The sequence below is a fragment of the Raphanus sativus genome, chromosome 5 (assembly GCF_000801105.2).
Source record: "Raphanus sativus cultivar WK10039 chromosome 5, ASM80110v3, whole genome shotgun sequence".
Lineage (NCBI taxonomy): Eukaryota > Viridiplantae > Streptophyta > Magnoliopsida > Brassicales > Brassicaceae > Raphanus > Raphanus sativus.
This window is the reverse complement of record NC_079515.1, coordinates 26,637,250-26,664,953: the sequence shown is the minus strand read 5'-3', so window position 1 is coordinate 26,664,953 and position 27,704 is coordinate 26,637,250. Positions and strand designations below refer to the sequence as shown.

The 27,704-nt window shown below is 33.9% G+C and overlaps 9 protein-coding genes across 17 annotated transcripts; 3 read left to right on the top strand and 6 right to left on the bottom strand.

The window, feature by feature from the left end:
* Positions 1 to 188: 188 nt before the first annotated feature.
* LOC108858634 (pre-mRNA-splicing factor 38-like) lies at positions 189 to 1,866 on the bottom strand. The gene is made up of 5 exons (XM_018632528.2): positions 1,713 to 1,866; positions 1,514 to 1,604; positions 1,304 to 1,433; positions 1,136 to 1,203; positions 189 to 745 (listed from the first exon to the last, which is right to left on the bottom strand). Exons 1-5 carry the CDS (start codon positions 1,864 to 1,866, stop codon positions 415 to 417), a joined length of 774 nt encoding a protein of 257 aa, XP_018488030.1. The 3' UTR covers positions 189 to 414.
* Positions 1,867 to 2,848: 982 nt separating this feature from the next.
* Positions 2,849 to 4,266, top strand: LOC108856305 (V-type proton ATPase subunit D). The gene is made up of 2 exons (XM_018630078.2): positions 2,849 to 3,013; positions 3,280 to 4,266. Exon 2 carries the CDS (start codon positions 3,296 to 3,298, stop codon positions 4,079 to 4,081), a length of 786 nt encoding a protein of 261 aa, XP_018485580.1. The 5' UTR covers positions 2,849 to 3,013; positions 3,280 to 3,295; the 3' UTR covers positions 4,082 to 4,266.
* Positions 4,267 to 5,064: 798 nt separating this feature from the next.
* Positions 5,065 to 6,270, top strand: LOC108856571 (E3 ubiquitin-protein ligase SDIR1). 2 transcript variants are annotated; one of them, XM_018630406.2, is made up of 3 exons: positions 5,065 to 5,248; positions 5,326 to 5,399; positions 5,507 to 6,270. In XM_018630406.2, the coding sequence occupies exons 1-3, from the start codon at positions 5,117 to 5,119 to the stop codon at positions 6,117 to 6,119; spliced, it is 819 nt and encodes a 272-aa protein (XP_018485908.1). In that variant the 5' UTR covers positions 5,065 to 5,116; the 3' UTR covers positions 6,120 to 6,270. The 2 variants fall into 2 exon arrangements, with proteins under 2 accessions (XP_018485908.1, XP_018485909.1); XM_018630407.2 differs by having other exon boundaries at positions 5,133 to 5,252.
* Positions 6,271 to 6,313: 43 nt separating this feature from the next.
* Positions 6,314 to 8,073, bottom strand: LOC108856570 (probable WRKY transcription factor 69). Of its 2 annotated transcripts, none has more exons than XM_018630404.2 (3): positions 7,787 to 8,073; positions 7,563 to 7,709; positions 6,314 to 7,000 (listed from the first exon to the last, which is right to left on the bottom strand). In XM_018630404.2, exons 1-3 carry the CDS (start codon positions 7,906 to 7,908, stop codon positions 6,445 to 6,447), a joined length of 825 nt encoding a protein of 274 aa, XP_018485906.1. In that variant the 5' UTR covers positions 7,909 to 8,073; the 3' UTR covers positions 6,314 to 6,444. The 2 variants fall into 2 exon arrangements, with proteins under 2 accessions (XP_018485906.1, XP_018485907.1); XM_018630405.2 differs by having other exon boundaries at positions 7,563 to 7,706; positions 7,787 to 8,071.
* Positions 8,074 to 13,114: 5,041 nt separating this feature from the next.
* Positions 13,115 to 14,612, bottom strand: LOC108857312 (60S ribosomal protein L11-1). Of its 2 annotated transcripts, none has more exons than XM_018631285.2 (4): positions 14,468 to 14,612; positions 14,213 to 14,363; positions 13,598 to 13,793; positions 13,115 to 13,520 (listed from the first exon to the last, which is right to left on the bottom strand). In XM_018631285.2, exons 1-4 carry the CDS (start codon positions 14,468 to 14,470, stop codon positions 13,322 to 13,324), a joined length of 549 nt encoding a protein of 182 aa, XP_018486787.1. In that variant the 5' UTR covers positions 14,471 to 14,612; the 3' UTR covers positions 13,115 to 13,321. The 2 variants fall into 2 exon arrangements, with proteins under 2 accessions (XP_018486787.1, XP_056866740.1); XM_057010760.1 differs by having other exon boundaries at positions 14,213 to 14,366; positions 14,468 to 14,583.
* Positions 14,613 to 15,391: 779 nt separating this feature from the next.
* LOC108863071 (probable serine/threonine-protein kinase PBL7) lies at positions 15,392 to 17,337 on the bottom strand. The gene is made up of 5 exons (XM_018637379.2): positions 17,016 to 17,337; positions 16,573 to 16,814; positions 16,332 to 16,470; positions 15,853 to 16,244; positions 15,392 to 15,781 (listed from the first exon to the last, which is right to left on the bottom strand). The coding sequence occupies exons 1-5, from the start codon at positions 17,167 to 17,169 to the stop codon at positions 15,512 to 15,514; spliced, it is 1,197 nt and encodes a 398-aa protein (XP_018492881.1). The 5' UTR covers positions 17,170 to 17,337; the 3' UTR covers positions 15,392 to 15,511.
* A 205-nt stretch (positions 17,338 to 17,542) lies between these two features.
* LOC108863073 (multiprotein-bridging factor 1b) lies at positions 17,543 to 18,911 on the bottom strand. The gene is made up of 4 exons (XM_018637380.2): positions 18,643 to 18,911; positions 18,338 to 18,421; positions 18,006 to 18,088; positions 17,543 to 17,909 (listed from the first exon to the last, which is right to left on the bottom strand). The coding sequence occupies exons 1-4, from the start codon at positions 18,782 to 18,784 to the stop codon at positions 17,790 to 17,792; spliced, it is 429 nt and encodes a 142-aa protein (XP_018492882.1). The 5' UTR covers positions 18,785 to 18,911; the 3' UTR covers positions 17,543 to 17,789.
* A 3,317-nt stretch (positions 18,912 to 22,228) lies between these two features.
* LOC108858632 (putative ribonuclease H protein At1g65750) lies at positions 22,229 to 24,484 on the bottom strand. 5 transcript variants are annotated; one of them, XM_056986723.1, is made up of 2 exons: positions 24,153 to 24,484; positions 22,229 to 24,034 (listed from the first exon to the last, which is right to left on the bottom strand). In XM_056986723.1, the coding sequence occupies exon 2, from the start codon at positions 23,843 to 23,845 to the stop codon at positions 22,505 to 22,507; it is 1,341 nt and encodes a 446-aa protein (XP_056842703.1). In that variant the 5' UTR covers positions 23,846 to 24,034; positions 24,153 to 24,484; the 3' UTR covers positions 22,229 to 22,504. The 5 variants fall into 5 exon arrangements, with proteins under 5 accessions (XP_056842703.1, XP_056842704.1, XP_056842706.1 ...); XM_056986724.1 differs by having other exon boundaries at positions 22,229 to 23,987; XM_056986726.1 differs by having other exon boundaries at positions 22,229 to 23,984.
* An 878-nt stretch (positions 24,485 to 25,362) lies between these two features.
* LOC108857710 (plant cysteine oxidase 5) lies at positions 25,363 to 27,643 on the top strand. 2 transcript variants are annotated; one of them, XM_018631722.2, is made up of 6 exons: positions 25,363 to 25,517; positions 25,803 to 26,024; positions 26,176 to 26,321; positions 26,599 to 26,752; positions 26,849 to 27,052; positions 27,217 to 27,643. In XM_018631722.2, exons 2-6 carry the CDS (start codon positions 25,922 to 25,924, stop codon positions 27,336 to 27,338), a joined length of 729 nt encoding a protein of 242 aa, XP_018487224.1. In that variant the 5' UTR covers positions 25,363 to 25,517; positions 25,803 to 25,921; the 3' UTR covers positions 27,339 to 27,643. The 2 variants fall into 2 exon arrangements, with proteins under 2 accessions (XP_018487224.1, XP_018487225.1); XM_018631723.2 differs by lacking the exon at positions 25,363 to 25,517 and adding an exon at positions 25,535 to 25,720.
* The last annotated feature ends 61 nt before the right edge of the window (positions 27,644 to 27,704 follow it).

Below are 27,704 nucleotides of genomic sequence, written 5' to 3'. Positions count from 1 at the left end.
GCTGGCCTGCCCCAAACATACGTTAACCTTAAAAGGAGCTTCAGAGCCATGTCGGTTCCGTTTAACTTGAAAAGGCAATTTGTGTGGAATCTTGGCAGTGAGCAATTATGCAACTTAATAGACTCTGCATTATCCACTATTCTCACAACATACACTGAAATAGAAATCCATTTTGAGGGAAGATAGTGTCCACATAAAGAATTGATGGCATTAAAAATCAGAATCTCTCGGGAGCTTTTGTTCTACATCAAAGATTCTATGAGTCAATGTTCAAAAAAAAAAAGATTCTATGAGTGAGCCAAAAACACTTACGACCTCCGAACAGAACAGAGAAGTAAACGGATACATGAACCATGGCCTGGTTAAATAAGTTTTCCTTCCTTCAGTTTCAGGAGTCTTCTCTCCTTGAGCTGCTTATCTCAAGGGTTTCAGTCCCAAATATGCTCTCAGCCTATTAGCTTCTGCAATTTCAAGATCCGGATGATCAGTTCCATCTTCCTTCATCTTCTTCTCTTCCTTTTTCTTCGGTGCCTCCCTATCTCGGTCATCATCAGTCTCGTGCCACTTACGATCCTTACTTGTGCTTCTACTTCTACGCCTTGCTCTGTCTCTTCTGTCCCCTTCTCTATCTCTGTCTCGTCCCCACTCCCTATCCCGGCCTCTATAGAGATCTCTGTCTCTCTCCCTATCCCGATCTCGACCACGCCCACGTTCTCTGTCATAGTCTCTATCATAATCACGATCCCTGCAAACAACAACAAAGCTATGGTCAACTATAACACATGAAACAATCATAATGACAACCTATAAATGACTCGTGACTAATAGATCTGTCATAAAAACACAATGACAGTTGCTATTTATGAAGCTAAGCTATTGTAAGAATGTCTGATCCGTCATACTTTTCAATGTACACTGCCAGTACAGCAAAACCTGTAAGGATCTCCAACAGTTTCAATTTCGGAAGCTGTCCTGCAACCTCTGATGGCTTGAATGGCCATAAGTGAAAACAGACATTCTAAAGACAGAATCCTGGACATGATGCGAGGGCATTAGCCAGATCAAACAGCTTCCACAATCATAAGCAACACCCATATGCGCAAGAATATCTAGAAAAGGGCACGGATTCAGATACCTGTGTCTATGACTGTCGCGTCTCCTATCCCTCTCTATTTCTCTTTCAGGACTCCTACAGTGATGATCCTGTAAATGAAGAAGTTGGTATTATTAACATTGAGCTGCTAAACAGAAACATAAACCAGAAGAGTACACAAAACTATAGCAGAGTAAAAAAATTAGTGACCTGCTCATCTTCATCTTCATATCCATCAGCAATCCCTTCATTCTCCTCCTTTTCTTCTTCATCTTCCTCAAAGTCATCTTCCAAAACACTTTTCCTCAGCTCCAACGAACCATTCTGCTCCAGCGTACACCTATCATCACACCACAGATTAACATAAAAAAACAAAAGCTACCATTCAACTACACTTTAAACCCCAGAAAAAGAACAAACATCTTCTTCAAACGTGGCATTGCAATATCACAAGAATAATCCTTAGTCAAAAGCTCCTCAATAACTTCATCCACATGTCTCAACTCAAACCCTAAGGAGATAAAATAAAAACTCGTCAGCGAATAACAAAACCAATCAAAACATTTAATCACTGACGGTAAAATCTGGGAACACAAATATAGATTCTTGGAAAATAGACTTACGTTGATGTCCACCATCAGCATGTCAATCCACATCAGCTCTCCACCACGCTTGACGTCCCTGGCCTCCCAGAAACTCAACATTCTTGCCTCCACGACGGACGAACACCTCCCGGACTTCACATCGGAGAAAGAAACTCTCGGATTAGCCATTTCAAAAACATTCAGTATAAGAGATAGGAAGAGGAGGTGGGTTCAAGGGAAGGAATCCCACCTCTATTTATATAGATCCTGGCACCGCCTCTAAGATCGGAAAGAAGCTCTGAAAACACATCTTGGTAGAGACAATAAATGGGATTTATGAGGAAGCCATAAATCACAGCGTTTCAGGTCTCTCCGTTTCAGGTCGTGAGAAGAAGCGAAAGGTCACAGGATCGCCACCACACACAGGGAAGAGACGAACTCTGTTTCGTCGTTGAAGCATATTAGGGGTAGAGCGCAGCGTTTAAGTTATAGAGACACGTGTCGCGACGTCATGCAAAGACTTTCCAGGCTGGATCTGATGTGGCAGCACAAGGAAAGAGAGAACATTTTTTTATATAGATAGATTTTACATACGTTCTTTAATGCGTAAAAACAGATTATGATGTTGTGAATATCTTCTTCAAAAAAAAAAATGTTGTGAATATATTGTAAGTGCCATATATAATAAGTTGTGAATGTAATACACAAAAATCCTTGTACTAGCATGTGTTAAGAATATGATGTTTTTACCAACAAGATTTCCTTTATCAATAAAGTTGGAAAATGTCGTAAAATAAAAATCAATAAACTTGGAAAATAAAATCTTCTTCCTGTTATATATTTAGTATTTTGATAAACTAAAAAGTTATACAACACATTGAGTTAGAGAAAGTTTAACTTCAAATCATATGCTTAAGAAATAAAATAAACATTTTATATTATGTTTCTAGATTGAATAGTATAATGTCGATTCTAATTAATAGCAACAAACATCTTTCGCTAATTTTAATTTTAATTTTAATCTTAACCTTAATCATGGGGGAAGAATATAAAACGTGGGGTTAGAACATGGGACCCACAACGGGTCCAGATGCAGACACGAAAGCAGGCCCCAGCCATTAAGCGATGAGCTGTACATTTAGCAAAATATAAGCCCCTCATGTTTACAGTTAGTTACACAACCAGCCCCTTTCTTTTCTCCACGATCAACGACGAAGGTCGAATACGATCGCCATTTTCCAGTCTCTCTCTCTCTCTCTCTGTGTCTTCGTTCAATCTTATCTCAGTGATTTACTTGCAAGAGAAGTATCCTCTTAAGCTCTCTCTAGAGTCTCAGGTACATCATCGTGAATCTTCCTCTCGATTTCTCTCTCGTTTAATCTATCATTGATCAAATCTTGTTACGATTCGTGTGGTCCCGATTAGAAAAAGTTTTTTCCTTTCGTAGTTTTTGATTCAATCTCTGGTTCGGATCTCTGTATCTGATCGTTCACCAGACTTTTCTAGATTTAAAGATTTGGTCTTTGTTGTTTTGTCCTAATCTAGACAAGTCATTTGTGTTACTGTCGGAAAATAATCCAGTCTCCTTTCATTTGCACCTAGTTTTCTTTTTCACACCATGGCCGGCCAAAACGCGCGTTTGAATGTGGTCCCCACTGTCACAATGCTCGGTGTGATGAAAGCTCGTCTCGTCGGAGCCACAAGAGGCCACGCTCTCCTCAAGAAGAAGAGCGACGCTCTAACCGTTCAGTTCAGAGCCCTTCTCAAGAAAATCGTGACGGCCAAGGAATCGATGGGAGATATGATGAAGACATCTTCTTTCGCTCTCACCGAAGTCAAGTACGTCGCCGGCGAGAACGTCAAACACGTCGTCCTCGAGAACGTCAAAGAAGCCACGCTCAAAGTCCGGTCAAGGCAAGAGAACATCGCCGGGGTGAAGCTCCCCAAGTTCGATCATTTCTCCGAAGGAGAGACCAAGAACGACTTGACCGGTTTAGCTAGAGGTGGGCAGCAAGTCCAAGCTTGCCGTGTGGCTTACGTGAAAGCCATTGAGGTTCTAGTCGAGCTTGCTTCTCTCCAGACTTCGTTCTTGACGCTTGACGAAGCGATCAAGACGACTAATCGGAGGGTGAACGCTCTGGAGAACGTGGTGAAACCGAAGATTGAGAATACGATCAGTTACATCAAAGGAGAGCTTGATGAGCTCGAGAGGGAAGATTTCTTTAGGCTGAAGAAGATTCAGGGATACAAGAGGAGGGAAGTCGAGAGACAGGCTGCTAATGCTAAGGCCTTTGCTGAGGAAATGGTTCTTGAAGGGATCTCTATGCAGAGAGGGATTTCGATAAACGCTGCTCGTGATTTACTTGCTGGTGGTGCAGAGAAGGATGCAGACATTATTTTCTGAGGTGTGCGTGTGTGTGTCTGAGAGGCTCTCTATTTATATTTTTGTTTGTGATTGTTTGGTTTATTAATCGGTTCATCGGAGTTTATGTTTCTTCAAATAAAATGGATTTGATGTAGATGAAAGATTGTTGTATCATCTTGAGTTGTGATTTGCTATGATTTTCCTGAAGAGGTTTGTGATTGTTACTCTTGTGTAATGATTAATTACCTTGTTTCAAATAAGTATGGATGTTACATGTTGACAAGCAGTTACTTCTTGATGTCGTCTTGTTCCTGGTTTGGCATTGGCCTGCGGGTTCGGTTACTTTGGGTTTTCCGGGTCAGTAAGTTCAGACTTCGGTTTGGTTTTTGGTTAGTTTGATTTCAAAAATTTCTACCAAATATGAAATCGTTTCATACGAGAAGTGTCCCGTCTCTTGTAATCTACAGAATGATGATCCTTGAATGCTGTTTACAGAATAACAATGTTAAAATTTGAAAAGTTTGATATTTTGGTCATTTTTGGTTAGTTCGATTCGGAGTTTTGGTTAAGATCGGTATAGTTAAGTTAAAAAGATTTTTTAGTTAACCGAGTTAACGATTACCAAACTGAACACCAACTTTTTTTGGTTGCCAAATCAAACCAAACTGAACCGAAAAAAAAATAAATGCAAATTTGGTTCTGTTAATATCTGTAGGCCTAGTTTAGCATTTTCTAGTTGAATACATGACTTAAGTTCATTGTGATAAAGACATGAATACATGCATGCATGGTCAAAGCGTCGATTTTTGTGGTATCGATTCTTCTACTTCTACACCACATCCAACTTTTAAGAATTAGGTCATGATGTGTTGCATGATACTTGTTCAGGAGATAAGACATGGTATGTCACACACTAGGATATATTCGTTGCTTAACATATTAGCTTTTACAGAATCAAATATCAAGTGGAGAAAGAATAACTCAAAGCAAGAAAAAGAATATAAACTTACATTACCATACAAAAAGCTTGTCCATATCCCTTATCTGTAACAAGCAAGGCCATTCTTTCAAGCTATGGACAACTCCAGAAATGGCTATACTAATGTTCCAAATCAATCTAACAGATATGACTCAGATACAAGATCATCAGGTTGGCGAAGAAGGCCTTCTTTCTCTTTACAGAACCCTTGGTCCAGGAATGATTTGGTCAGTAGCTTTGTCTTTTCATCATATATATACATGTTAATGTTTTAGCCTGTTGATGTTTTGGTGTTCTCTTTCAGATTGTTAATAGGCGATTTCTCGATGATCCTCCATCTGCGTACTCAAGAACAAGAACAGAGATCTCATCAACTGTGTACTTACTCATCCATTCATTGTCATCTGATACTATTCTGCTTTTTGTTTTGTTTCCAAATCTTTGCATACTCTTCAAGAAAATTTGAAAGTTGTTGTTCTTGACAGAGATTCAGTACCATCATCACCTCCTACTCCGCATCATGTTTCCATCGGAACCAGCAACAACGTGCGGAGGCAGCACCTAGAGGCACTAAGGCAAGCCGTACACAACCGACATGATAGTACTAGACACGAGAGCAACTCAAGATCAGCAGCAGCATCACAAGCCAGAGAAGAAGACAATGTTCTGAAATATCTAACAAAAGAGACATACAACCCTGTCCCAAAAAGCCAGCTTCTCAGAAACCTGAGCTTATACTACAAAAACAAGAACTCTGGCCTCGAAAGCTCAAGAAACCCTCAAGGTTACTCCGGAGGAGAAGGGGAGAAAAGATGCGCAGTATGTTTAGAAGACTTTAAGCCCAAGGAAACAGTGATGCTCACTCCATGCAAACATATGTTCCATGAGGAATGTATAGTCCCGTGGTTAAAGAGTAAAGGACAGTGTCCGGTCTGTAGATTCGTCATTCTCACACCGACAAAACGAGACTCTTCTCCAAGTATTAGCCCTGATCTCGCAGGAGACATGACAGTGAACGATCTCTTCACATTACAGCTTATCTCTATGGTACAAGCAATGGAGGAAACTTTCCTTTTTGGCTATCATCATCGCCATTAGAATCATAACTTTGACATATCTATCTTCTAAATAATAATTACATTATATATATAACTATTCTTAATAATTTTACACTAATAATAATTTAATTGATTTAGTTAATTTATAAAGTTTACATGAGTTTACTATTATTAACCAACAAAAATATATACAAAACTTCAAAATTTTATTTTTTAGATAAGTTTTTTAAAACATTTACTAGAAAGATTATTAATTTATTACTTTTAGAAATTTTAAATGAATCATATGAATCCACCATCGATACACCTTTACAGTGGAAAATAAAAAGTTTCCTTTTTTTTAGATTTTTGGCTACACACACAACTCATCTAGAACTATCACAGAAAGGAATGGCGCCAAAATGTTGCTCTTCCGTAGCCACCGTCCCACGGCGGAACACGGAGGCGCAGTCAGGCAAGTCGCCGAGATCACCGAACAGTGACTCATCTTCTTCTTCTCCTCCTACTGAAAAGCCTCTCTCTAGTGTTACGTCCATGAAGCTCCCACCGTAAGAAGAACCAGAGGATGATGAGATGGACGCGTCGTAGAACCATCCGAACTCGGGGAGTTCGCTGCTGTAGCAGCCACCTAAGAGCAGTGGAGAGTCCACGTGGCTCAGGTCTAGCCCTGCAGGCTCCTCGGCGACGACGACGGTTGCTTCTTCCTCCTCCTCCTCGTCTTCTTCCTCTTTCTTGGCGGTTTTTAGGACGACAGCGGTTGTTCGGTGGTGGTGGTGGTGGGATTTGTTGTTAGTGGCGGAGGGGAAAGGGTGGTTGTGGTCGCAGGCGTATGTTATCATGAGCTTTGAGGGGTCCACGCGACTTCTCTCCACCTGCTTCCTCGCCGGACATCCTTTTGAACTGCTGCATCTGTAATAACCCCTGAGAGATCCACCAAACACAAAAAGTGATTAACTTTAACTTTTCAAAAAGATTAAAAATAATAATAAACTACACAAAAAAAATCCGATTAACACTGAAAATTAATTTTGTAAATAAAGATCAGTATTACATTAAATTCACCCGAAAATAATATCTGCGCACGTGAATCACGCACATATATGTAAAATGCCTTTTTTTCCTTTTTGTGCGCATTACCCTTTGTGATTAGAATCAAGATCTATAAACTTTTTTTTTTTTTTTTTTGGTTTCAAAAAAAAGATCTATAAACTTCTTTAATATTTCATCTTCTCCAACGTTATTTATTACCAAAAGCAAATCTCTTAAGATAATTTAATTTAATTAATGACTCATCTAATTGTTTCATAATACAAAGAAAAAAAGAAAGAATGAAGGAGTTGGTGCGTGAAGCCACGCGACACCAGACGCGTATGTTTTGTAATAAAACTCAACGAGGTGCGTAAGTTAGCCCAACCACCGTAGAGACTAACGTACGCTACTTGGCCGCCACTGACTGAGAAAAAAAAAGAGGTAACTTTTTTACCTGGGATAAGGCGAGCCTTTGATCGGTTTTTGACCGTACTTTCTCCAGGCCCAGGAATCTGACGGTGGATATACCTCTCCTCTACTCTTAGATCCTTCCACGTCAGCAATCGGAACAGAGACAACTCTCTTCTCCATGTTCCTCCTACTAACACACAATCACTACATTTTCAGACCAAGTTTAGACCAAAAATTGTAGTAATTCGTAAGAAAATAGAACAAAACCTTTTCTTTGGAGTTGGTTTTGAGATCTTTGTGTCTTCGCAAGAAGAAGGAGACTCGGGAACGACGTCGTTGTACGTCTCATCTTCTTCCTCGTCCGATTCTTGAATTCCTCTACGGTGCATGATTGATTTCGACCGTCCGAGACAGAGAACCGACGATGTTTTTTCTGTTGGGGGGAGAGGGTGATTAATAAGGTGATTAGTGAGAGGGTTTTAATCAAATCTGATGTGATTATTATTCTCGACTTGTTTTTTTGGGACGTGCAGGCAAATATCAAAGGGATAATATTATTATTATATTACTAGTTGTTTGAAAGGTTCTCTCGTGGTATGTTATTTTATTATGCCTATGAGGTTTGCTAATCTAATTATTTGTTTAATTAGCTGGACATTTTGATTAAGTCCATGCATACATATGCAAATCCATATTATAATTAATCCGCGTCTGATCTATATGGACTGTGATCTTTTATTTTTTTTGCTGTCCATGTAATAAAAAGAAAAGTATACATGTACACACACATATACTCTTTTTGTAATATATGAGACCAAGTTAACTACAAACCCATCTAACTCCAATAAATTAAAATAAATGAACTCCATCAAAGAGGTTATAAACTTTATAATGTGGTTAATCTCGTCACGAATCAGATTAAGCTGAAGCTATCAATTCTTATGTGAGATGTTTAATTAAGCTGTCTAGTGAACCGATTGGTCTCTTTTTAACTCCTTAAACTATGAGCTGATTTGGTCCGTTTCAATCTCCAAAGAATTCATCATGTCGAAAATTTACACACACATATGTTTACATATTAGTTTTATATTTGGTAACTAATTTTACAGAGATATGACCTATTTAGACTTGTCTCTTATAGTCTTATCTATTGAAAACCTTGTGTACATTGTTCTCTTGTAGATTTGTATATGTACAGCTAAAAAATATTTTCTCTCTCCCAAAATCTTATTGACTAGGCTGATTCACTTTAGAAATGATGTAGAATATTTAGGTAGCCAAATTTTTTTCTAAAACACAAACTTCTTTCAGTTATGGTTTATAAATATTTTTTAAAAGTTGCAGATTTTTTTTTTGGTTTTGTAAAGCAAAACACTTTTTTATATCTTAATTTTAAAAATTGTACAAGTAAATAATTAAATCTTTTTAAATTTTCAAAGAAAAAATTTATACAACTATCAAAAGAATCTACAGCATTAATTATACAACAAAACATATAAAGCTACATCTCATTCCAATCAAGTCCATATAAAAACAAAAACAATAGATTTTGCACCCAAAAGAATATACACCATATCTAGCTAATTTATTCACTGTTAACAAATTTTGAATTGAAAATATATGAACCTCACATGGTATTTTAATTAACAAACTGAAATGAATATAACCGCCGTTTTGAAACTCGATCTGCGATCGAACCGAAAAATCCGATGACCTGGTATGTAATCCGGTTTAGGTTTTAGGGAAAATCATTATTTAAAAATTTGGTAAAACTCATAAAAATGGTAAAACCCAGAACTCAGTATGATTAAACCAATGATTGAACCAATTTGTAATTTATAATTATTATTTTTAAAAATCAGTTATATTATTAAAATATGTTTTGTATTCTAATTAAGAAGTTAGTTTTTAGTTAAAAAAATAAAAGATTATATGATCACGTGGATTATAAATCTGTTAATAAAACTAGTTGATGTAATTTTGTATTCGCTTATTTTCTTTATCGATAATCTACTATATTTTTATGTTTTTATTTTGGTTTATTTTGGGCTTAGAATTTAATTTTACTATTTACATTAGATATTTAAGCCCTTAGTAATTCTAACTCTGGATATATTTTATTATACTTTATAATTATTAATTTAAATCGTCTACTTAGTGATTTTTTTTTTGATATTTTGTATATGAAATAAAAATAAAAATAAATAAAATTAAAATTACATATTTTCATATGTTTTTCAAAACATATTTTTATATATTTTTCAATAACTAATATATTATTATATAATAAAAATTAATTAAATTATTAGCATGCGGTTTTCTACGGTCAACCATAACTCAGTGATTTGGTAAACTATCCCGTTTCGGATTTCAAAGACTCTGAATATAACCGACAAAAATTAAGAAGTAGTTTGAATCCAATAAGTCAAGAAACCTTCATTAAAATAACGTGTTGTAAAATACTTATCATACATTAACAAAAAGGAGGAAAAACCAATACTAACATATGAAAAACATGGAATAATCACTTGTTGTCAATTCGGCTCGGGGTTATATAGAGTTCTGAGGTGATGAAACATCTAATCACTTGTATTATGCAATGATCTTTTTGCTTTTATGTTTTGGGTCGTACTTGTACCATCCAAACGGAAAGAGGCAATGAGATCTTAACTAAAGAGTTTGTAGAGAGTGGCATGGGCCCTTTCTATGACAAATCTATGTTGTTTAAGATTGACACATCTAATCATGTTTGTAGAGGAGTTTGGCTTAGATAAAAAGCTGCGACTCATGTGGGATAAAGAGAAAAGGATAATGAAAAACATAGAGTCTAATGACTCCAGACAAACTTGCTGATTATCTATCTTATTAAAACAGAAACATTCTGTTGGATCTAACATTTATTTTGTAAGTTTTTAAATTAAATACATCTTTTATACTTTATAGTTAAACATACATTAAATCACTAATGTTCATTTCTTTATATTACTATACATGTTTCCAAACAATATACTTATTTCTTTATACTACTATCAATGTTTCCAAACAATATACTTATTTTTTTATACTACTATCAATGTTTCAAAACAATACAATAATTAATCTTAATATTTTATATCTATCATTTTCTCTTTAAAATTTTGTAGAAACATCATAATTTCATAAATTGCAAAAAATGAACTTTAAAATTTGGATTATAAGATTACAAATTATGAAACTATTACAATTTAAATCAAATTAGATTACATATTGGTCATCCATCAGTTCAATCGGTTAGTCTCGGATTTTAGTGATTTTTGTTAATATAAATATTTTAAAAACCTAAATTGAATTGTCAGATCTCTGGATTAACCGGTATAATCACAATCGGGTTGAATTTAAAAACACTGATTTAAATGCAAAAATATTTTAAATACACTCTTTAAAAGTTATCAAAATATTTGTTAAGTTATTAGTGAAAATTTTCATCGTAAAATATTCCGCGCTTCCAAAACGCGGGTCATAATCTAGTCTAATCTATTAATTTAGGGTTCTATTTTTATCTACTATTAACAAGTCATAGTAGGACCACTTAAAGAATTAGTCAATATGACATATTTGATTATTTGTATTAACAATAAACTAACTATAAATATATTAACAATAAACCAACTATAAATTTGATTTTTTAATTATAATAAAATATGTTGAGAAAGAATCTAACAAAATCTTAGTTTAAAATTTAAATATTTTTTATAAATAACACATTAATATATTTCGAAATTAGTAATATAATATTATTATAAGTAAATTTAACTAAAACTTATTATAAAAAAAAATAAAAAATTCTTTATACTAATTTTTTATAGATTCTATGATATATTCCGTATTATATAAAAATAGAAGTGCTATATGAATTAAATATTAAAAATATATTAAATTGGTAAATTAACAAAAAAAATTATTTTATTTTTTAAGTTAAATAAATTATTGATCATCATTATAATGGATTAAACTTCGAAAACTATATAATACTTTATATTAAAATAAATGTATTAACATAAGTTAAAATTTTATATTTACAGCCATACATTATCTTTTTATTTATTTTGAAACTATTAGCAATATATTGCTTAAAAATGTTTATATACAAAACTATAATAGTATATAATAACCTTTAGTTCATATACTATTTAAAAATATGTTATTAGTAAAATATGAAATTTCAGTAATTCATTTAAAATATTAGTGACAAAAATCAAATTTTAATTATAAATTTTATTTTATTTTAATTGTAACAAAATTTGTTGATAAAAGAATTAAAAATATCACCAAAAATTCAAATATTTTATAAAATAATACAGTAATGTAGTACCAAAACAAATTCAAAATTCATGTATTATTCCAAACTCAAATAGTTGTGTAATTTTCCAAAGTTGTCTCGAAAAAATATATTATTTTGAAAATAAATATTCAAACTCAAAATGATAATATTTCAGATTTTACAAAAGACAAAATCATGGATAATAAAGATTAACTTTTTGAAATGTACCTGAAAAAACTAACTATATATGTTGTAAAAATTTAAATTAACCTAATGTTTTGACGTCTTAGTTTTAAAAAAAAATAGTTATTAATATCATAACATCCAAAACAAATATCCTATATAATAAATTTAATAAAATAGTATGATAGATACTATTATGTATAAAGTTTACTAAAACAATAGGATTATATTATTTAAAATAAATAAATCCCGTAAAATACTAAAATGAGATATGTTAAAGTATATTTTCTTAAACACAACATGTAAATATAATTATTTTAGTCATATTTATTTTCTATAATATAAATAAATAAAATTTAAAAATGTATTATATGCAAAATGTTTAAATTAAAGAAAACAACATAATTTGAATGGGGTTCCCTATTTGAGTATTTCATATTTTTATTTTATTTTACCTAACTCGAAAATATATTAGTAAGTAATAAAAATCAATAACAAAGTAATTTTTTTTTAAAACCATTATATATTAATAATACTGAATAAGAAATATAAACAATAATATGATATAGTAATACAATATATAACACTAAAATAGAAATTATATATTTAAAACATTTTTAATAATATAAAATATATTTAAAAAATATAAATATATCCGCACGAACGTGCGGGTTAAAATCTAGTTTTTCTTTATAAATGAGTACAGAGTATTGGGCTGGAAATGACTTATTATAAATTTGTGTGGGATCAAGTCAAGATTCCTTCCAGTCATTTATTGAAATTGTAAATCATAATTATTAGTTTTATTACTCTATTATTGTCTCCAACTACCATCACATTTTTTTTCTTCTTCTGGTTGTATAGGTTTTTCTATTAAAGTATAGAGTATATGTAACGCTTGTCACACACATATATGTATATGTTTAATTTGGTCATTTCTGTTCATGATAGTTAGTGTCGAACCAATCAATAATTTGCTCGAATCTGATGCAATTTAGAATTGACAATTTAACATGATTGGATAATGTTTTTGGTGTTGCTATATTATAATGATGTACAAGTACAAGGTAATTTACAGTCGACACGTCTTGTTAAGTTTAAAAAAAGACGCATAGTCAAAGATTCTTTATGATAAATAATCTAAGCAAACCAAAGTAAAAACGCGTTTGTTGGATAATTTCACAAAGTCTAATCCGTGCAATCATTGTAGAATAGGTAATGATACCCAAGTGTCTGATAAACGAAATAGCAAAACTAAGAAAACACGATTAACACACAGATTTATATGATTATAGATCCTTCTGTTTGAGAGGATGGTCTTAGCCAGTAATGTTCTGAGTCTTGTTGAGAATGACTCCTTCATACTTCACTTGGAACCATTTCATGGCATCATCTTTGGTGACTCTGTGCTGGATACCAACACGAGCCTTGCACCTTCTGCGACGCGCCACACGATAACCAGGACGCTCAAGAACAACATAGAAGTCCATACCGTAGATTCCAGTCGACGGGTCATACCTAGGATGGAATCAACCAAAAGTCAAAACCCCATTCAAGTGACCGACTACACAATAGCCTGTGTTAGAAAGACTTACTTGATACCCAAATCAATATGCTCCTGAATACCGAAACCGAAGCAACCAGTGTCGCTGAAGTTCCTTCTCAAGAGCTCATACTCTTTAACTTTGAGTCCACTTTCAAGGAGTTGCATAGCCTTGTCTCCCCTGACGGTCACGTAGCAAGCAATCTTCTCGTTACGTCTGATACCGAAAGAACGAACAGTGTATCTTGCTGCAAAAGAGGTTACAACGAACTCAGAACCGTAAAACTCGACAAAAGCAAGTAACTTTAACATATACAAGGATTGTTAGCTATTTAGTTCTACAGAAGTATCTATCAGTATAAACTAGTGTTCTAAAAAATCGGTCATTAACAAAACAAAACAAAATAATTTTTGAACTAGGCTTTCCGTCTAAAACGCCTAACTACAGCATTGCGATTTCTTAAACATTAGTATAAACTGACTAATCAAAATTAATAACCAAATTTTCTGACTCCAGAGATTATATCAATACACACAGTTTAATAGAAACATTGCTTGTCCTAAACATGCCAAAACTCATTACATACTACACTCCTCTATGTTCCAAAAACATTCTTAAAGAAAGAAATAGAGTGACTGATTCAACTAGGTAGTAGTAAAGACTGACCCTTGGAGAAAACAGGAGTCTGACCACTCAACTGCTCCAGAACCTTGGAGGCTCTGGTGAGACGATCTCCACTCTCACCTACGGAGATGTTGAGCACCAGCTTCTGCACTTTGATGTCTCTCATTGGGTTCGATAGCTTCTTCTCCGACGCCTGCTGATCCAACCCACCAATAAGAAATAAATAATCATTCCTACCTACCACATCTTTACTAGAAAATATATCAGTTACACAAAATAACGTTAGCTGAGATGGACCATTTTTGGGATTCGGGTTGCTTGAAATCTCCGACGGACGGGAAAAGTGGAATCGGGAAGAGATAACGGAGACGCCGCGGCCAAGTATATAAAACCCTGGCGTGTCTAGGGTTCTAAAGATGCAAAATTACGAATAGTGAAAAGACGAGTTTACCCTTTTCCCTCCAACAAAGCCCACGTGACGATTCGGTTTTCTGATTTCGGTTTATATCCGGTTCGGTTCAAATATGCTAGTGAGCTTGGATTTGTAGCTCCAAAGAGGCTAGGATTAGCCCTGTAGGTTATCAAATGTAGAAAATTCCTCTATTATTAGGCCCATTATTTTGGAATTAACGTTTTTTCTTATTACACAAATAATATTATTTTAACATTTTAATACAATTTATATTTATTTTAAATTTAATACCAATTAAAAATTAATTTTTAAATAATTTCGTCTATTTAAAAATTAATAAAAAGTAAATATATTTCATTCATTTTTCTAATTTGTGTAAAACTGTCAAAATACCACTTTTACCAAACAGAAAAATAATTCTGTTAATTTGTAATTTTTCATCAAACTAATGTAATATTCTATTATATAAATTTAGTAATAAATTTGATTTCACAATAGACTCAAGTATATATAAAAATATTTGTTTAAAAATAAATTCAAATCTGAAATAAATTTTCCTTCTATATAAAAATTATTATAGATGTATCAAATTGTTGAGTAATTAGATTACTGGAGATTTTATATTATTAATAAAACATATAGATTTGTAACAAAAATCAAAAGTATGTATTAGATTTAAAATTTAATATTGAATTTGTAAACTATATATAGGTTTCTAGTTCAGTTATTGTATATAAACAAATAACACTAAATTCAAAAATTATAGATGATGATGATTATAACTGATGTTGTTCCAAAAAAAAGAGAGATGATGATAACTGGTAAGTTTCATTATTGATCACTCAGAAGTGTCACATTACACATTGCTTTAACAAATCCCATACTACATAGAAACTGATAAAAGTCTCACATTTGTTATTTTCTCTGATTTATTGAGAACCGGCGGGTGAATCGGGAGACCTAGCCAAGCTAAAGCTACTAGAGCAGCCACTAAGCTTTGCAGCTGACCTACGACTTCTCACTAGTGGAACCAGTGACTGCACCACGTCTGCCATCAACGGTCTGTAATCAGCTTCCGCTTGCACACACATTGCTGCTATTGCTGCAACCTGAACAACCTCTTTGGTCGAGTACTGTCCTTCTAGTGTTGGGTCCATTATGTCCATCACTTTGTCTCTATCACCCAACTGAGGCAACACCTGGAAAGAAGCAAAGAGGTTAGAGTTAAAAAAAGAAGAAACCAAATGTTGAAGAAGTTTGATAAACGTACCCAAGAAACAAGAACTCCTTCTCCGGTAGCTCTCTTCATATCTACTGGAACCCTCCCCGTTAGTAACTCTAACAGGACAATGCCGTAGCTATACACATCTGATTTTGTAGTCAAGTGGCCAGTTAAAGCATACTCAGGAGCAACATATCCTTGTGTGCCTAGCACACGTGTGGAAACGTGTCCGCCAGCTTTATCTGATCCGACTTTGGCCAATCCGAAGTCCGAGACTTTGGCGTGGAAGTTCCTGTCAAGGAGAATATTGCTGCTCTTGAAGTCTCGGTGAATCACCGGTGGTGATACTTGCTCGTGGAGATACTCCAAGCCTTTAGCAGCTTCCAGAGCTATTCTCATCCGAGTTTCCCAGTCTAGTCTCAATGGGACAGAACCAGACCCTATATGCATTAACACCAAACAGACAGCTCTATATCAAATCCAACAAGAGTTCTAAACGATATTACTGGAGGAAGAAGAAACTTAACTGTTAGTAGTAGGATGGAGGTGTTCCTGCAAACCACCATTTGCCATGAACTCATACACAAGCAGTTTGTGACTACTGTCTGAGCAATAACCAAGAAGTGCCAACAAGTAAGGTGAACGCAGACGGCTCAGTAACTCAACCTGTATTACAAATTAATCAGTAAACTGAAAAAGCTCTGGAAGCAGTACATGTAAAAAGCTTAAAGAAAGACTAAAAGCTCAAATGAAAAGAACAAGAACCACCTCCATCCTGAATTCATCTTCTCCTTGCTTCCCTGCATTATCCAAAAGCTTGATAGCAACTTTTCTCCCGTCGTTAAGCACACCACGGTAAACCAAACCAAACCCGCCATGACCAACCACATTCGACTTGCTGAACCCACCTGTAGCTGAATGCAGCTGCTTGAAAGTGAAAATCTGCAGGGCGTTGTTGTCAGGGACTTCCTGTTGGTTTTGACAATCTCCTTTCTCCTCGCAATTAAACTCTGTACAGACGAGTTAAAACCAGAACATTACCCTAATTAGAACGTTTCTCACTAAAATCCCCAAAATAATCTTTAATTTAGTAACAAACATTCAGCATCCAGCAAAAGCAGAGGGCTTAAGAATAAGAACAGTCTTGTCTTAAATAAGGATAAGTAGTGAAAAAAAAATTAGAAGTTCTTGTCTGAATTAGTAGTACATACTCTTATTGATTCTGTGACGCTTGGAAACTTTGTTACGAATATAGCAGTAGTAGCTAAAGGCGACGAACAGAGAAGATAGAGCAAGACAAGCAAGAACGACAATGGCTACAAGTGCAGCTCGCTCTTTCCTCTGGTATTCTTCATCTGTCTCCATTTCACACCCTAACGGTTTCCAGAAATGGAAAAGACGAGAAAATGTGGAAACCCTAGAAGGAGGAGGACGACAAGATTGATAACAGTAAAAGAGGGAAATAAAACTTTAAAGCTTCGGGCTTTGTGTATTTTTTTTTTATTTTCTTTTTTGATTTTTTGTGCTTGTGTGTGTGTGTGAATGTCAGCTTCACTGGTCTCACTGTTTTGCATTGTGTTTCGCGACGCGGAGAATACTTGTATTTATCGGAACTTTACAAATTTGAACATATATTTTTATTCTGCACAATTCAGACCCCAAGAGTTGTTTATTGTCCGGTCCTGAAATCTATAATAAATGAATTTAGAAAATCACTGAATACGAACCAATACCGGACTTTGGTTTCAGAATCTGATTCTAGTTTGTGATATTGATGATGATGATGCAAAGAGAACAAGGAGATTTACAATCGGTTACAAACAGCTTTTGTTTCGTTCTTACACCCATAAAAGATTCATCGCATAGAGTCGATACTAAACCATCAAAGCAGTAGGCTTTATATATAGTATAGATAGTTTATGAACTGGAGACAGAACCGTGATTAGCTTTTCTTCAGTTTTAAAACTTCAAAGGAGGTTTTGTGATTACTTCTTCCCACGGAGTTTAGCTCCAAGTGCTCTCTCCAGCTTAGAAAGGATCTGCTGGTTTGGTATTGCTTTCCCAGACTCGTATTCTTGGATCACTTGTGGCTTCTCGTTGATCAGCTACACCAACCACCACCATATCATTATATATTAACCCATCATGAATTCAATTACGTGAAACAAGAGAGGCAGAGCGAAGAGAGAAAGAAGAGTTACTTGAGCGAGCTGGGACTGGGTGAGCTTCTTGTCCCCTCGGGCTTGCATGATGGCTTTCTTCAACTCAGTAGGCACACGTTCATCTGATTTTTAATAACACCCACACACATAATGAACAAGGTGTTAACAGACACAAAGCAAGACACTAATCAATCAAACACAGGAAAGTGAAAGAGTATATCCTCTTGAAAGAACAAAAACTTCCTCTTGAAAGAAACTTTAATAGCCAAAGAAGACAAGAGTCTAAAAATTTGCCCACAGAGAGAGAGAGAGATGAAGTCAATATTAGTTCGATGTGAATGAGATAAGAGATAAAAGATATATATACTCACGAGCTAAGTTCTCAGTATCATCATCAAGCATCTTTGTGTTCAAGGAGGTGCTGCTCGAAGCCGCCTTGTTCGTCGCAGCATTGTCTAAAAATGCAACAAAAGAAAAAAACAAACAAATCCATTTGTCAGATATCAACACAAATACACCAAACCTGATTCCAATAGTAATTAGCAAAAGGAAAAAATTACTGCTGCAAAAACGTTAATTGAAATCACAACCCTAACACAATAATAAGCCCTAATCAGGGAAACTGAAATACAACTTAAACCAAACTCAAGATCGATCGATCGATGGAAAAACAAACATTTTCTGACGGTTTCGATATCGGCGCCGCTACGACGAGCGGCGTTGACAGTCTTCTCGTCGCGCTTGGCGGCGGAGTTGGGAGCTCTCTTACGGATCACAACTGGTTCCCAATCCTGAGTCATCGGTCCAACACCTGCCATGGTTTCTCTTCTTCTTTTTGGTTTTCTTCGAGGGAGAGATGGACAAAGATGGAATATTGTTTTAAGACCAAAGCCGTGGTCGTTTTGCGTTTTATATAGATGGAATATTGTTTTAGACCAAAGCCGTGGTCGTTTTGCGTTTTACATTTCTGATTTTTAGAGGCGGTGTGCTAAGTAAAATATAGTCGATATTGACGGGTAGTAGCGAAATATCCTTTTTAATTAAGAGCCATTTGCATCAAAATTACTAAATAAGTTAAAAATTTGCAAATATGGAACTTGGGTCGAAAACATACTCAAACCCAAAACTGTTCAAGTCGGATTGACGCAACTGCCCTTATATCTCTGCAGTAAGAAAGAGAAACAAATTTATATTGGAGTTAAAATCTATGTAAAAAATCTCTCTCTCTCTCTCTCTCTCTCTCTCTCTCTCTCTTTTTCTCCTTATCTTTCTCTTTCCATTCTGTAACTTCTTCATATTCTTGACAAACTCAAATTTCAATTTTGTAAATTATAAACTTTTTCAGTTCAATCGAAAAGCTTTCGTCTATCCAATCATTTACAAAATACAAAACCCAATTTTTCCACTTGGGTCACATGCACAATAAAAAAAATTGGATATGGTTACACAACACCCGTGTGAACTCGTCTCATCACCATCCACCGCCGCCTCCGCCACTTTAACGTGGTTAAATTATTTAACCATTTCCGGTGGAACAGTTGAGAAGACAAGAGCCGGTTAAGGGTAAAGTACCCAAGTAGTGTATTTCTTCTTGGCCTGGTTGTTACCATATTTCTTGATGTTTTTTATTTTTAATTAATAATAATGTAGTTTCTGAAATAACCGGCTACCAAATTTTATTGTCTTTTTATTATAGTTAGCCGGCTATGAAAACGAACAGATCAACATTATACTTATAATTCAAGTTAAAATATTGATAATATGTGGGTAACAGATGTGTGTATGGTGTTTGGACTAGTGGATGTAAAACAAATTATTTTTTCGGCTAATCATAAAATTAACTATCTAACAAATCACAACTAGATTTTAACCTGCACGTTCGTGCGGATATATTTATATTTTTTAAATATATTTTATATTATTAAAAATGTTTTAAATATATAATTTCTATTTTAGTGTTATATATTGTATTACTATATCATATTATTGTTTATATTTCTTATTCAGTATTATTAATATATAATGGTTTTAAAAAAATTACTTTGTTATTGATTTTTATTACTTACTAATATATTTTCGAGTTAGGTAAAATAAAATAAAAATATGAAATACTCAAATAGAGAACCCCATTCAAATTATGTTGTTTTCTTTAATTTAAACATTTTGCATATAATACATTTTTAAATTTTATTTATTTATATTATAGAAAATAAATATGACTAAAATAATTATATTTACATGTTGTGTTTAAGAAAATATACTTTAACATATCTCATTTTAGTATTTTACGGGATTTATTTATTTTAAATAATATAATCCTATTGTTTTAGTAAACTTTATACATAGTAGTATCTATCATACTATTTTATTAAATTTATTATATAGGATATTTGTTTTGGATGTTATGATATTAAGTTCTATTTTTTTTTTAAATTAAGACGTCAAAACATTAGGTTACTTTAAATTTTTACAACATATATAGTTAGTTTTTTCAGGTACATGTCAAAAAGTTAATCTTTATTATCCATGATTTTGTCTTTTGTAAAATTTGAAATATTATCATTTTGAGTTTGAATATTTATTTTCAAAATAATATATTTTTTCGAGACAACTTTGGAAAATTACACAACTATTTGAGTTTGGAATAATACATGAATTTTGAATTTGTTTTGGTACTACATTACTGTATTATTTTATAAAATATTTGAATTTTTGGTGATATTTTTAATTCTTTTATCAACAAATTTTGTTACAATTAAAATAAAATAAAATTTATAATTAAAATTTGATTTTTGTCACTAATATTTTAAATGAATTACTGAAATTTCATATTTTACTAATAACATATTTTTAAATAGTATATGAACTAAAGGTTATTATATACTATTATATTTTTGTATATAAACATTTTTAAGCAATATATTGCTAATAGTTTCAAAATAAATAAAAAGATAATGTATGGCTGTAAATATAAAATTTTAACTTATGTTAATACATTTATTTTAATATAAAAGTATTATATAGTTTTCGAAGTTTAATCCATTATAATGATGATCAATAATTTATTTAACTTAAAAAATAAAATAATTTTTTTTGTTAATTTACCAATTTAATATATTTTTAATATTTAATTCATATAGCACTTCTATTTTTATATAATACGGAATATATCATAGAATCTATAAAAAAATTAGTATAAAGAATTTTTTATTTTCTTTTTTATAATAAGTTTTAGTTAAATTTACTTATAATAATATTATATTACTAATTTCGAAATATATTAATGTGTTATTTATAAAAAATATTTAAATTTTAAACTAAGATTTTGTTAGATTCTTTCTCAACAGATTTTATTATAATTAAAAAAATCAAATTTATAGTTGGTTTATTGTTAATATATTTATAGTTGGTTTATTGTTAATACAAATAATCAAATATGTCATATTGACTAATTCTTTAAGTGGTCCTACTATGACTTGTTAATAGTAGATAAAAATAGAACCCTAAATTAATAGATTAGATACATATTAAATTTTGTGTTCGGCTAAACATAAAATTAACTCTTAAACAAATCGCAATAAATTTACGTGTACATCTAAATATAAAATTAATTTTCTAATAAACCACATAACATATGAGTAACTTTACTTTTACGGTTAAACATAAAATTAACCCTCTAACAAATCACAACATATATAATTAAAAAGAATGTTAGCCGTATACAATATTTTATATTCGACTAAACAGACGATTTCTTATTAAAATATTTTACATTCATTATATGGTTATGCTTATTGTTAGCTGGTTTGAGATAACTCATAGCAAATTATTTATGCTTTACTAATATTGTATCTTGAATTGTAATAATGCATTTATCCGGCTACTCTGTATACCAAGTAGTCGGTTATCTTTAATATTTGCTGGTTAACTTGTAATAATGCATTTATCCGGCTAAAAGTTGCTGGTTATTTAAGTCAGTGGCCGGTTATTATCCGGTAACCTCAGTTAACATATATATTAGATGGTTAATATTACATTATATTTGAATGATAACATGTATATTTCACAAATCATGTTGTTCATATCCAGTAAGTTAGGTAGTATATACTAATTATCTAGATATCATTATTATTAGTTAGTATTTTTAATCAATGGCCGGTTAACACAGTAAACCCAAAACAAAAACATTTTTTCCAGTAGCATTTCTTTGTTCACTCAAAAAAAATACATTTAGTGTATATAGTTATCCAGCTACAATCATATATCAAACTGAAAGATTATTTTCTTTTTTATTATAGTTTTTTTTTTTTTTTTTTGTAACATGGCTTTCTTATAAAGAGAAAAAATAAAAAGTTTACAAAGCCCTTAAGCTTTTAGTTACACCAGGCCAGGCCCATAGTTAAACTCATAATAAAGAACCCAAGAACCCATTTACCCAAGATTGAGAAAACCCAAACAGATGATTTTTGCAAAGTGTCGATACACTCTAGAGAAGAACGATGCAGAAGTTGAAACGATGGAAAGGTCCCAGCAGTTGATCAGAGCCAGAGTTGCATCATCTTCGAAGACAGCAGTGGATTAATAGAACGGATGCTAGATATTCGATTCCTGATTTGTCTGTCCAAGCCAGAGTAGAGAGAATCAATAGAGCGGAAGGAGTTTGTATGTAGGCGGCTGTTCCTTTCATGCCAGAGCCAGTAGAGGGTCGCTTTCCATACAAGCAGAGTAAGCAGTGTTTTTGCCTTCCGAGATTTTGTGATAGGTAGGTTAACCATCACACTAACCATTCCTGTCCAATCTGAAGGGGAGGAGATATCAAGCTTTGCAGCGCTGATTGCCCAGAGTGCCGAAGTATAAGAGCAGTGATGAAAGAGATGATCACGAGTCTCAGGATGGGAGTTACATAGTAAGCAAATAGCAGGGACTTGAAGACCCCAGCTAATGAGCCTATCTCTTGTGGGGCATCTGTTTAGGATGATGAGCCAAGCCAGGAAGGATTGCCTCGAGATCCCATACGACGACCACACCACCTTCGCCCAACTCACTTGCGGAATCTCTCCTCGCAGGTGCGCATACACGTCTCCCGTACTGTATTTGATGGTAGTTTTTCCTGCAAGCTCCCAGTCATAATAATCATCCTCAGGAGAGAGGGTGATAGTGGTCAAATGGGTTAGAAGTTGAAGCTCTTGATCGGTTCTTGCAGGTGGTAAGCGCCAAGTACCATTCCTATGCAGCGAGGCTACCGTTGCTTTCATAGGAATGCCAAGTCTGGAGGAGGAGTTGTGTAGGAAAGTTGTGAGATTGCCGAATGGAGACCAATTGTCCGTCCAGAACCTCGCTGTGCATCCATTCTGCATTCGCAGTTTGATCATCGGGTAAACTACTTCTCTCATCTTCAGGAGCTTATTTGCCAGCCAAGAGTAGGAAGGGCTAGGCTTTGTGATCCAGTAATTGTGAACTGACCCTTTGAGAACCTCTTTCGTGAACCAGGCAACCCAAATTGACCCAGCTCTGAAGAACAGCATCCACACTAGCTTTAGACAACAAGCATTATTCCAGGAAACAAGATCATTCAGACCGAGCCCACCCTGATCCTTTGTAAGTGTCACCGTGCTCCAAGCTACCCGCGCCGTATTGTGATCCTCAATATTACCTCTCCATAAAAAGACATTACAAAGGGAATTTATTCTTTTTATGCAGGCCTTCGGGAGAATGAAAGCAGAGCACCAAAAGGTTGTGATACCGGAGATGACTGTCTTGAGCAGGAGAAGTCTACCCGAGAAGGATAGCGACTTTACTGACCACGACGAGAGTCTCTTTTTTATTATAGTTATCCGACTACATATCTCCATTATAATTATCCGGCTACAATGATACATAACATGCAAAACACTCTATCATCTGATTTTCCTTGTAAGACCCTGGATCAGCATTGAATGTTATTTCTCCTCTTTATTAGAGACGCTTGAATCTGGAAACAATCCAGAAATCCACCACGTACAATGACAAAATGAGCCTCTTCTACCAAAAAAAAGTATTAAACTTTGAAACAAAAATTATCCCTTTATCTGTGAAACAGAGTGTGAAAGTAAAACATTTTCAGTTAATTTGGTTTTGTTTTTTCTCAACTTCACAGTAGAAACGGTATTGAGTAATTGGAAGAGACTATTAGATGGAGGAGCTTACCAGTGAGTGTCTGCCATGGAGATTTAGATCTTTGAGCAACGAGTTGAGTAAGTAGAAACTGGATCAAGATGATAACAGAAAGTAAGAATCTTGAAGCTCAAAATCCAAAGATTGATGGGTTTATCTTGCATGTGTGTGAATCGGTGAAACTAAGTTATCCCGGCGGCGACTTCACCAACTTCGTTCTTCACGCAAACATATTTGGTGAGGTAACCATGTGACAGCAAGACGTTCAAATGGTGTGATGGATTACAGGAAAGAAGAGAAAATGATAAATCTGAAGAGAGAGAGAGGAGAGATAAAGAATGATAGAGAAGACGAGGTAATTTTGTAGAAATAGGTGGGTGAGAAAGTAACTCTCTCTCTCTCTCTCTCTCTTTTGACAAAAGGGTACTATAGCCATTAAAAAAAAACACATCAGCGAGAAAGTGAATTTTCCATCCCTGCAAATATGCTAGTTATTTTTATATATGCATGCTAATTTCTCTTTAATTAATGTATGATTCAAGTATACAACAAATTTGAAATTTGTGAAAGCCCCCTTCGTCAATACTGTAGTTTAATGATGTTTTATTTATTACTATCAGGTTTCATATCTGAATTTCATAAATGAAAACTTAATTGTGTAAATTATTAACAATAATAAATTTTTGAATATAATGTGAGTAAAATAATTAGACCAAAATCTTTATAAAATTATTAATTATAGTACAAAAAATATCAAACATAAATATATATAATAAAATAAGTAAAATCATGTAAGAATTAATAGATTAATTTTGTAAAAGCAAACTTTTATCTAGTTAGAATCTCTTATTTTCAAGTAATTGATTTTTTTTTAAAAACATGTTCAGATTTTATAGCATTGAATATGTGGATTGTGTTTTGATAATCATAACACAAAAAGGCATAACTTATGTATATTCTTATTGCTTTTTTGAAATCAAATACTGAGAATTTAATACATTATAGAATCAAAATCTCTTCTTTCCTCAAAATTCCAACTAATGAAAGCTGGGAAAATGACCTATATAAGCATCTAAAAGATGGCAGACAAAAAACAAAACAATACAAAAATCCAAAGATGTGAAATGAAAACAAATGAACAACTGGTTGAATTGATTCTAAACTATAAAAAGAAAGCAGAGGTTGGAATTGACTATTTCGAAAATTAGGGGCGAACAACGTGAGCACTGACGTTTTTAATGACCTTGAGAGCAAAATAAAAAGAAGATTAAAACTGTCCGATTCCTCCTCCACCTCCTCCTCCGGACTAAACCGGATTCTTTTTTCCATATCTTCTTCCTCCGATTTCTTCTTCGTCGCCGTTCTTCAGATTTTTCTCTCACTCTCCTGCCTTAAAAGGTTCTCTCTTTAATCACTGAAGAAACTGAAACTCACCTTGTCTTCTTTATATCTGAACCCGTTTCTAACTTTAGCTGTCATTCCTCTTTTTTCTTATTGTAATATTCTTGCGTGTGTGATGATTTCTGAACTCGGTGTTATTCATTCACTTGTTAAACTCCATCAAAAACACACCACTTTTGATTTGCAAGAGACTCTCCGAGGTCCAGATTTTGTGATTATCTGTGTTTCAGATGTGTTTATACTTTCTATGTGAAGTTGAAAGTTGTTTTGTTTTATTTTCAGTTGATCTCTGTTTTCATTCACCAACTCCAAGTCTCCTCCAACCTTGATCAGAGGTTGCTTAAAGGGAGTGATAGAAGAGGAGGAGGAGCTCAAAGAACTTGTCTTGTTTTGTGAGTATCATGCCGTATTTTATTCAGAGGCTTTTCAATACTTGCAAGTCGTCTCTGTCACCTAATGGACCTGTGTCTGAGGAGGCCTTAGACAAGGTTCGCAACGTCTTGGGTAGGAGACTATCTCTTCTTTTTTTTTCTTTAAGTTTCTTTTTGTTTTCATTATCTCTGCTTTTCTTTCTCGCCATGTCTGAATTGCATTTCTCTTATTATGTCGTTAGACTAGTGTTGTTCATAACTTGTTAATTTTTTTTATACTTCAGAGAAAATCAAGCCGTCTGATGTTGGTCTCGAACAGGAAGCTCAACTGGTGCGCAACTGGTCTGGTCCTGGGAGCGATCGTAATGGAAACCATAATTCTCTGCCAGCAATTAAGTACCTTCATTTACATGAGTGTGACAGCTTCTCGGTGAGCTAAACTTTCTTTCAGATTCCTGTTAGTTTCCCACCTTAGGCGTGTCTGGTCACACAAGTGCATAATAACATGGCTATGGATTCTCGATAGTGTTTTACATATGAATGCCATTGATATGTGCTTCTCATGTTGTAACCAGAACTACTAGTGAATGTTGAATTATAAATCTCCAAACTCTAAAGAAACTTGCTATTTCCAGCTCTGCCATTTGGTATAGTTTCTTGCTTTTCTTGTCTGCTTATTATGCTTTTGATCATTGTTCTTCTGTCAGATTGGAATTTTCTGCATGCCTCCTTCGTCAGTCATACCACTTCATAACCATCCAGGCATGACTGTGCTAAGTAAGCTCGTTTACGGTTCAATGCATGTGAAATCGTATGATTGGGTTGAGACTGATCCATCTGAGCTAGACAATCCATTACAAGGTAATAAATAGCTAGCTAGACTATCCTTTTCTCTATATATAGTTTCAACAACCTTTCTCTTAGTAAATCTGTTAATTCCATCTTTTTTATTCGTAGCAAGACCTGCAAAGCTGGTGAAGGATACTGATATGACAGCCCCTTGCTCAGCAACCACACTATATCCAACAACAGGCGGCAACATCCATTGTTTCAAAGCCATTACTCATTGTGCTATCTTTGATATCTTATCTCCTCCATACTCTTCTACTCATGGAAGACATTGCAACTACTTCCGTAAATCCCCACTACAGGACTTGCCTAGTAAGATAACACAAACTTAACTAAAGACCTTGAAAACACTACTATTTTAATTAGTGTTACTACTAACACACTCATAAATCCATAGCTTTAACATGATTGCTTTATGCTTATCATCTTGCTACTATCAAGGAAATGTTGTTGATGATGATAAACTGTGAAACCAGGTGAGATTGAAGTGATGAATGGAGAAGTGATCTCAAACGTGACATGGCTTGAAGAGTATCAACCTCCAGATAACTTTGTGATATGGAGAGTTCCGTACAGAGGCCCTGTGATCAGAAAATGAGACATGGAAAAAAGATTTGAAGCATACAAGACGAGAGCAGCAAGAAGAAGGAGCTTATCATCAGGAGAATAAAATTACTAAACCGTTCAGAAAGGCGTTGCTGCTTTGTGGTCAAGAAGGTTCTTACAGACTTGTGAGCTTCAGCCTACTTTACTTAGAATGTTTTACTATTACATATACATCCTTACGATTACTCTACTATAGTTTAATATGATAGCTTTTCTTTGTCTTACATAAACACAATTGCTCACAAACAATGTATTTAGTTTCATTTTTGTTTTCCATTGATACTTTGCCTTTGGTTATTCATGTCTCTATGTCAAATCATAGCAAACTCATAGAGTTATAGTTCATCTTATGGCGATG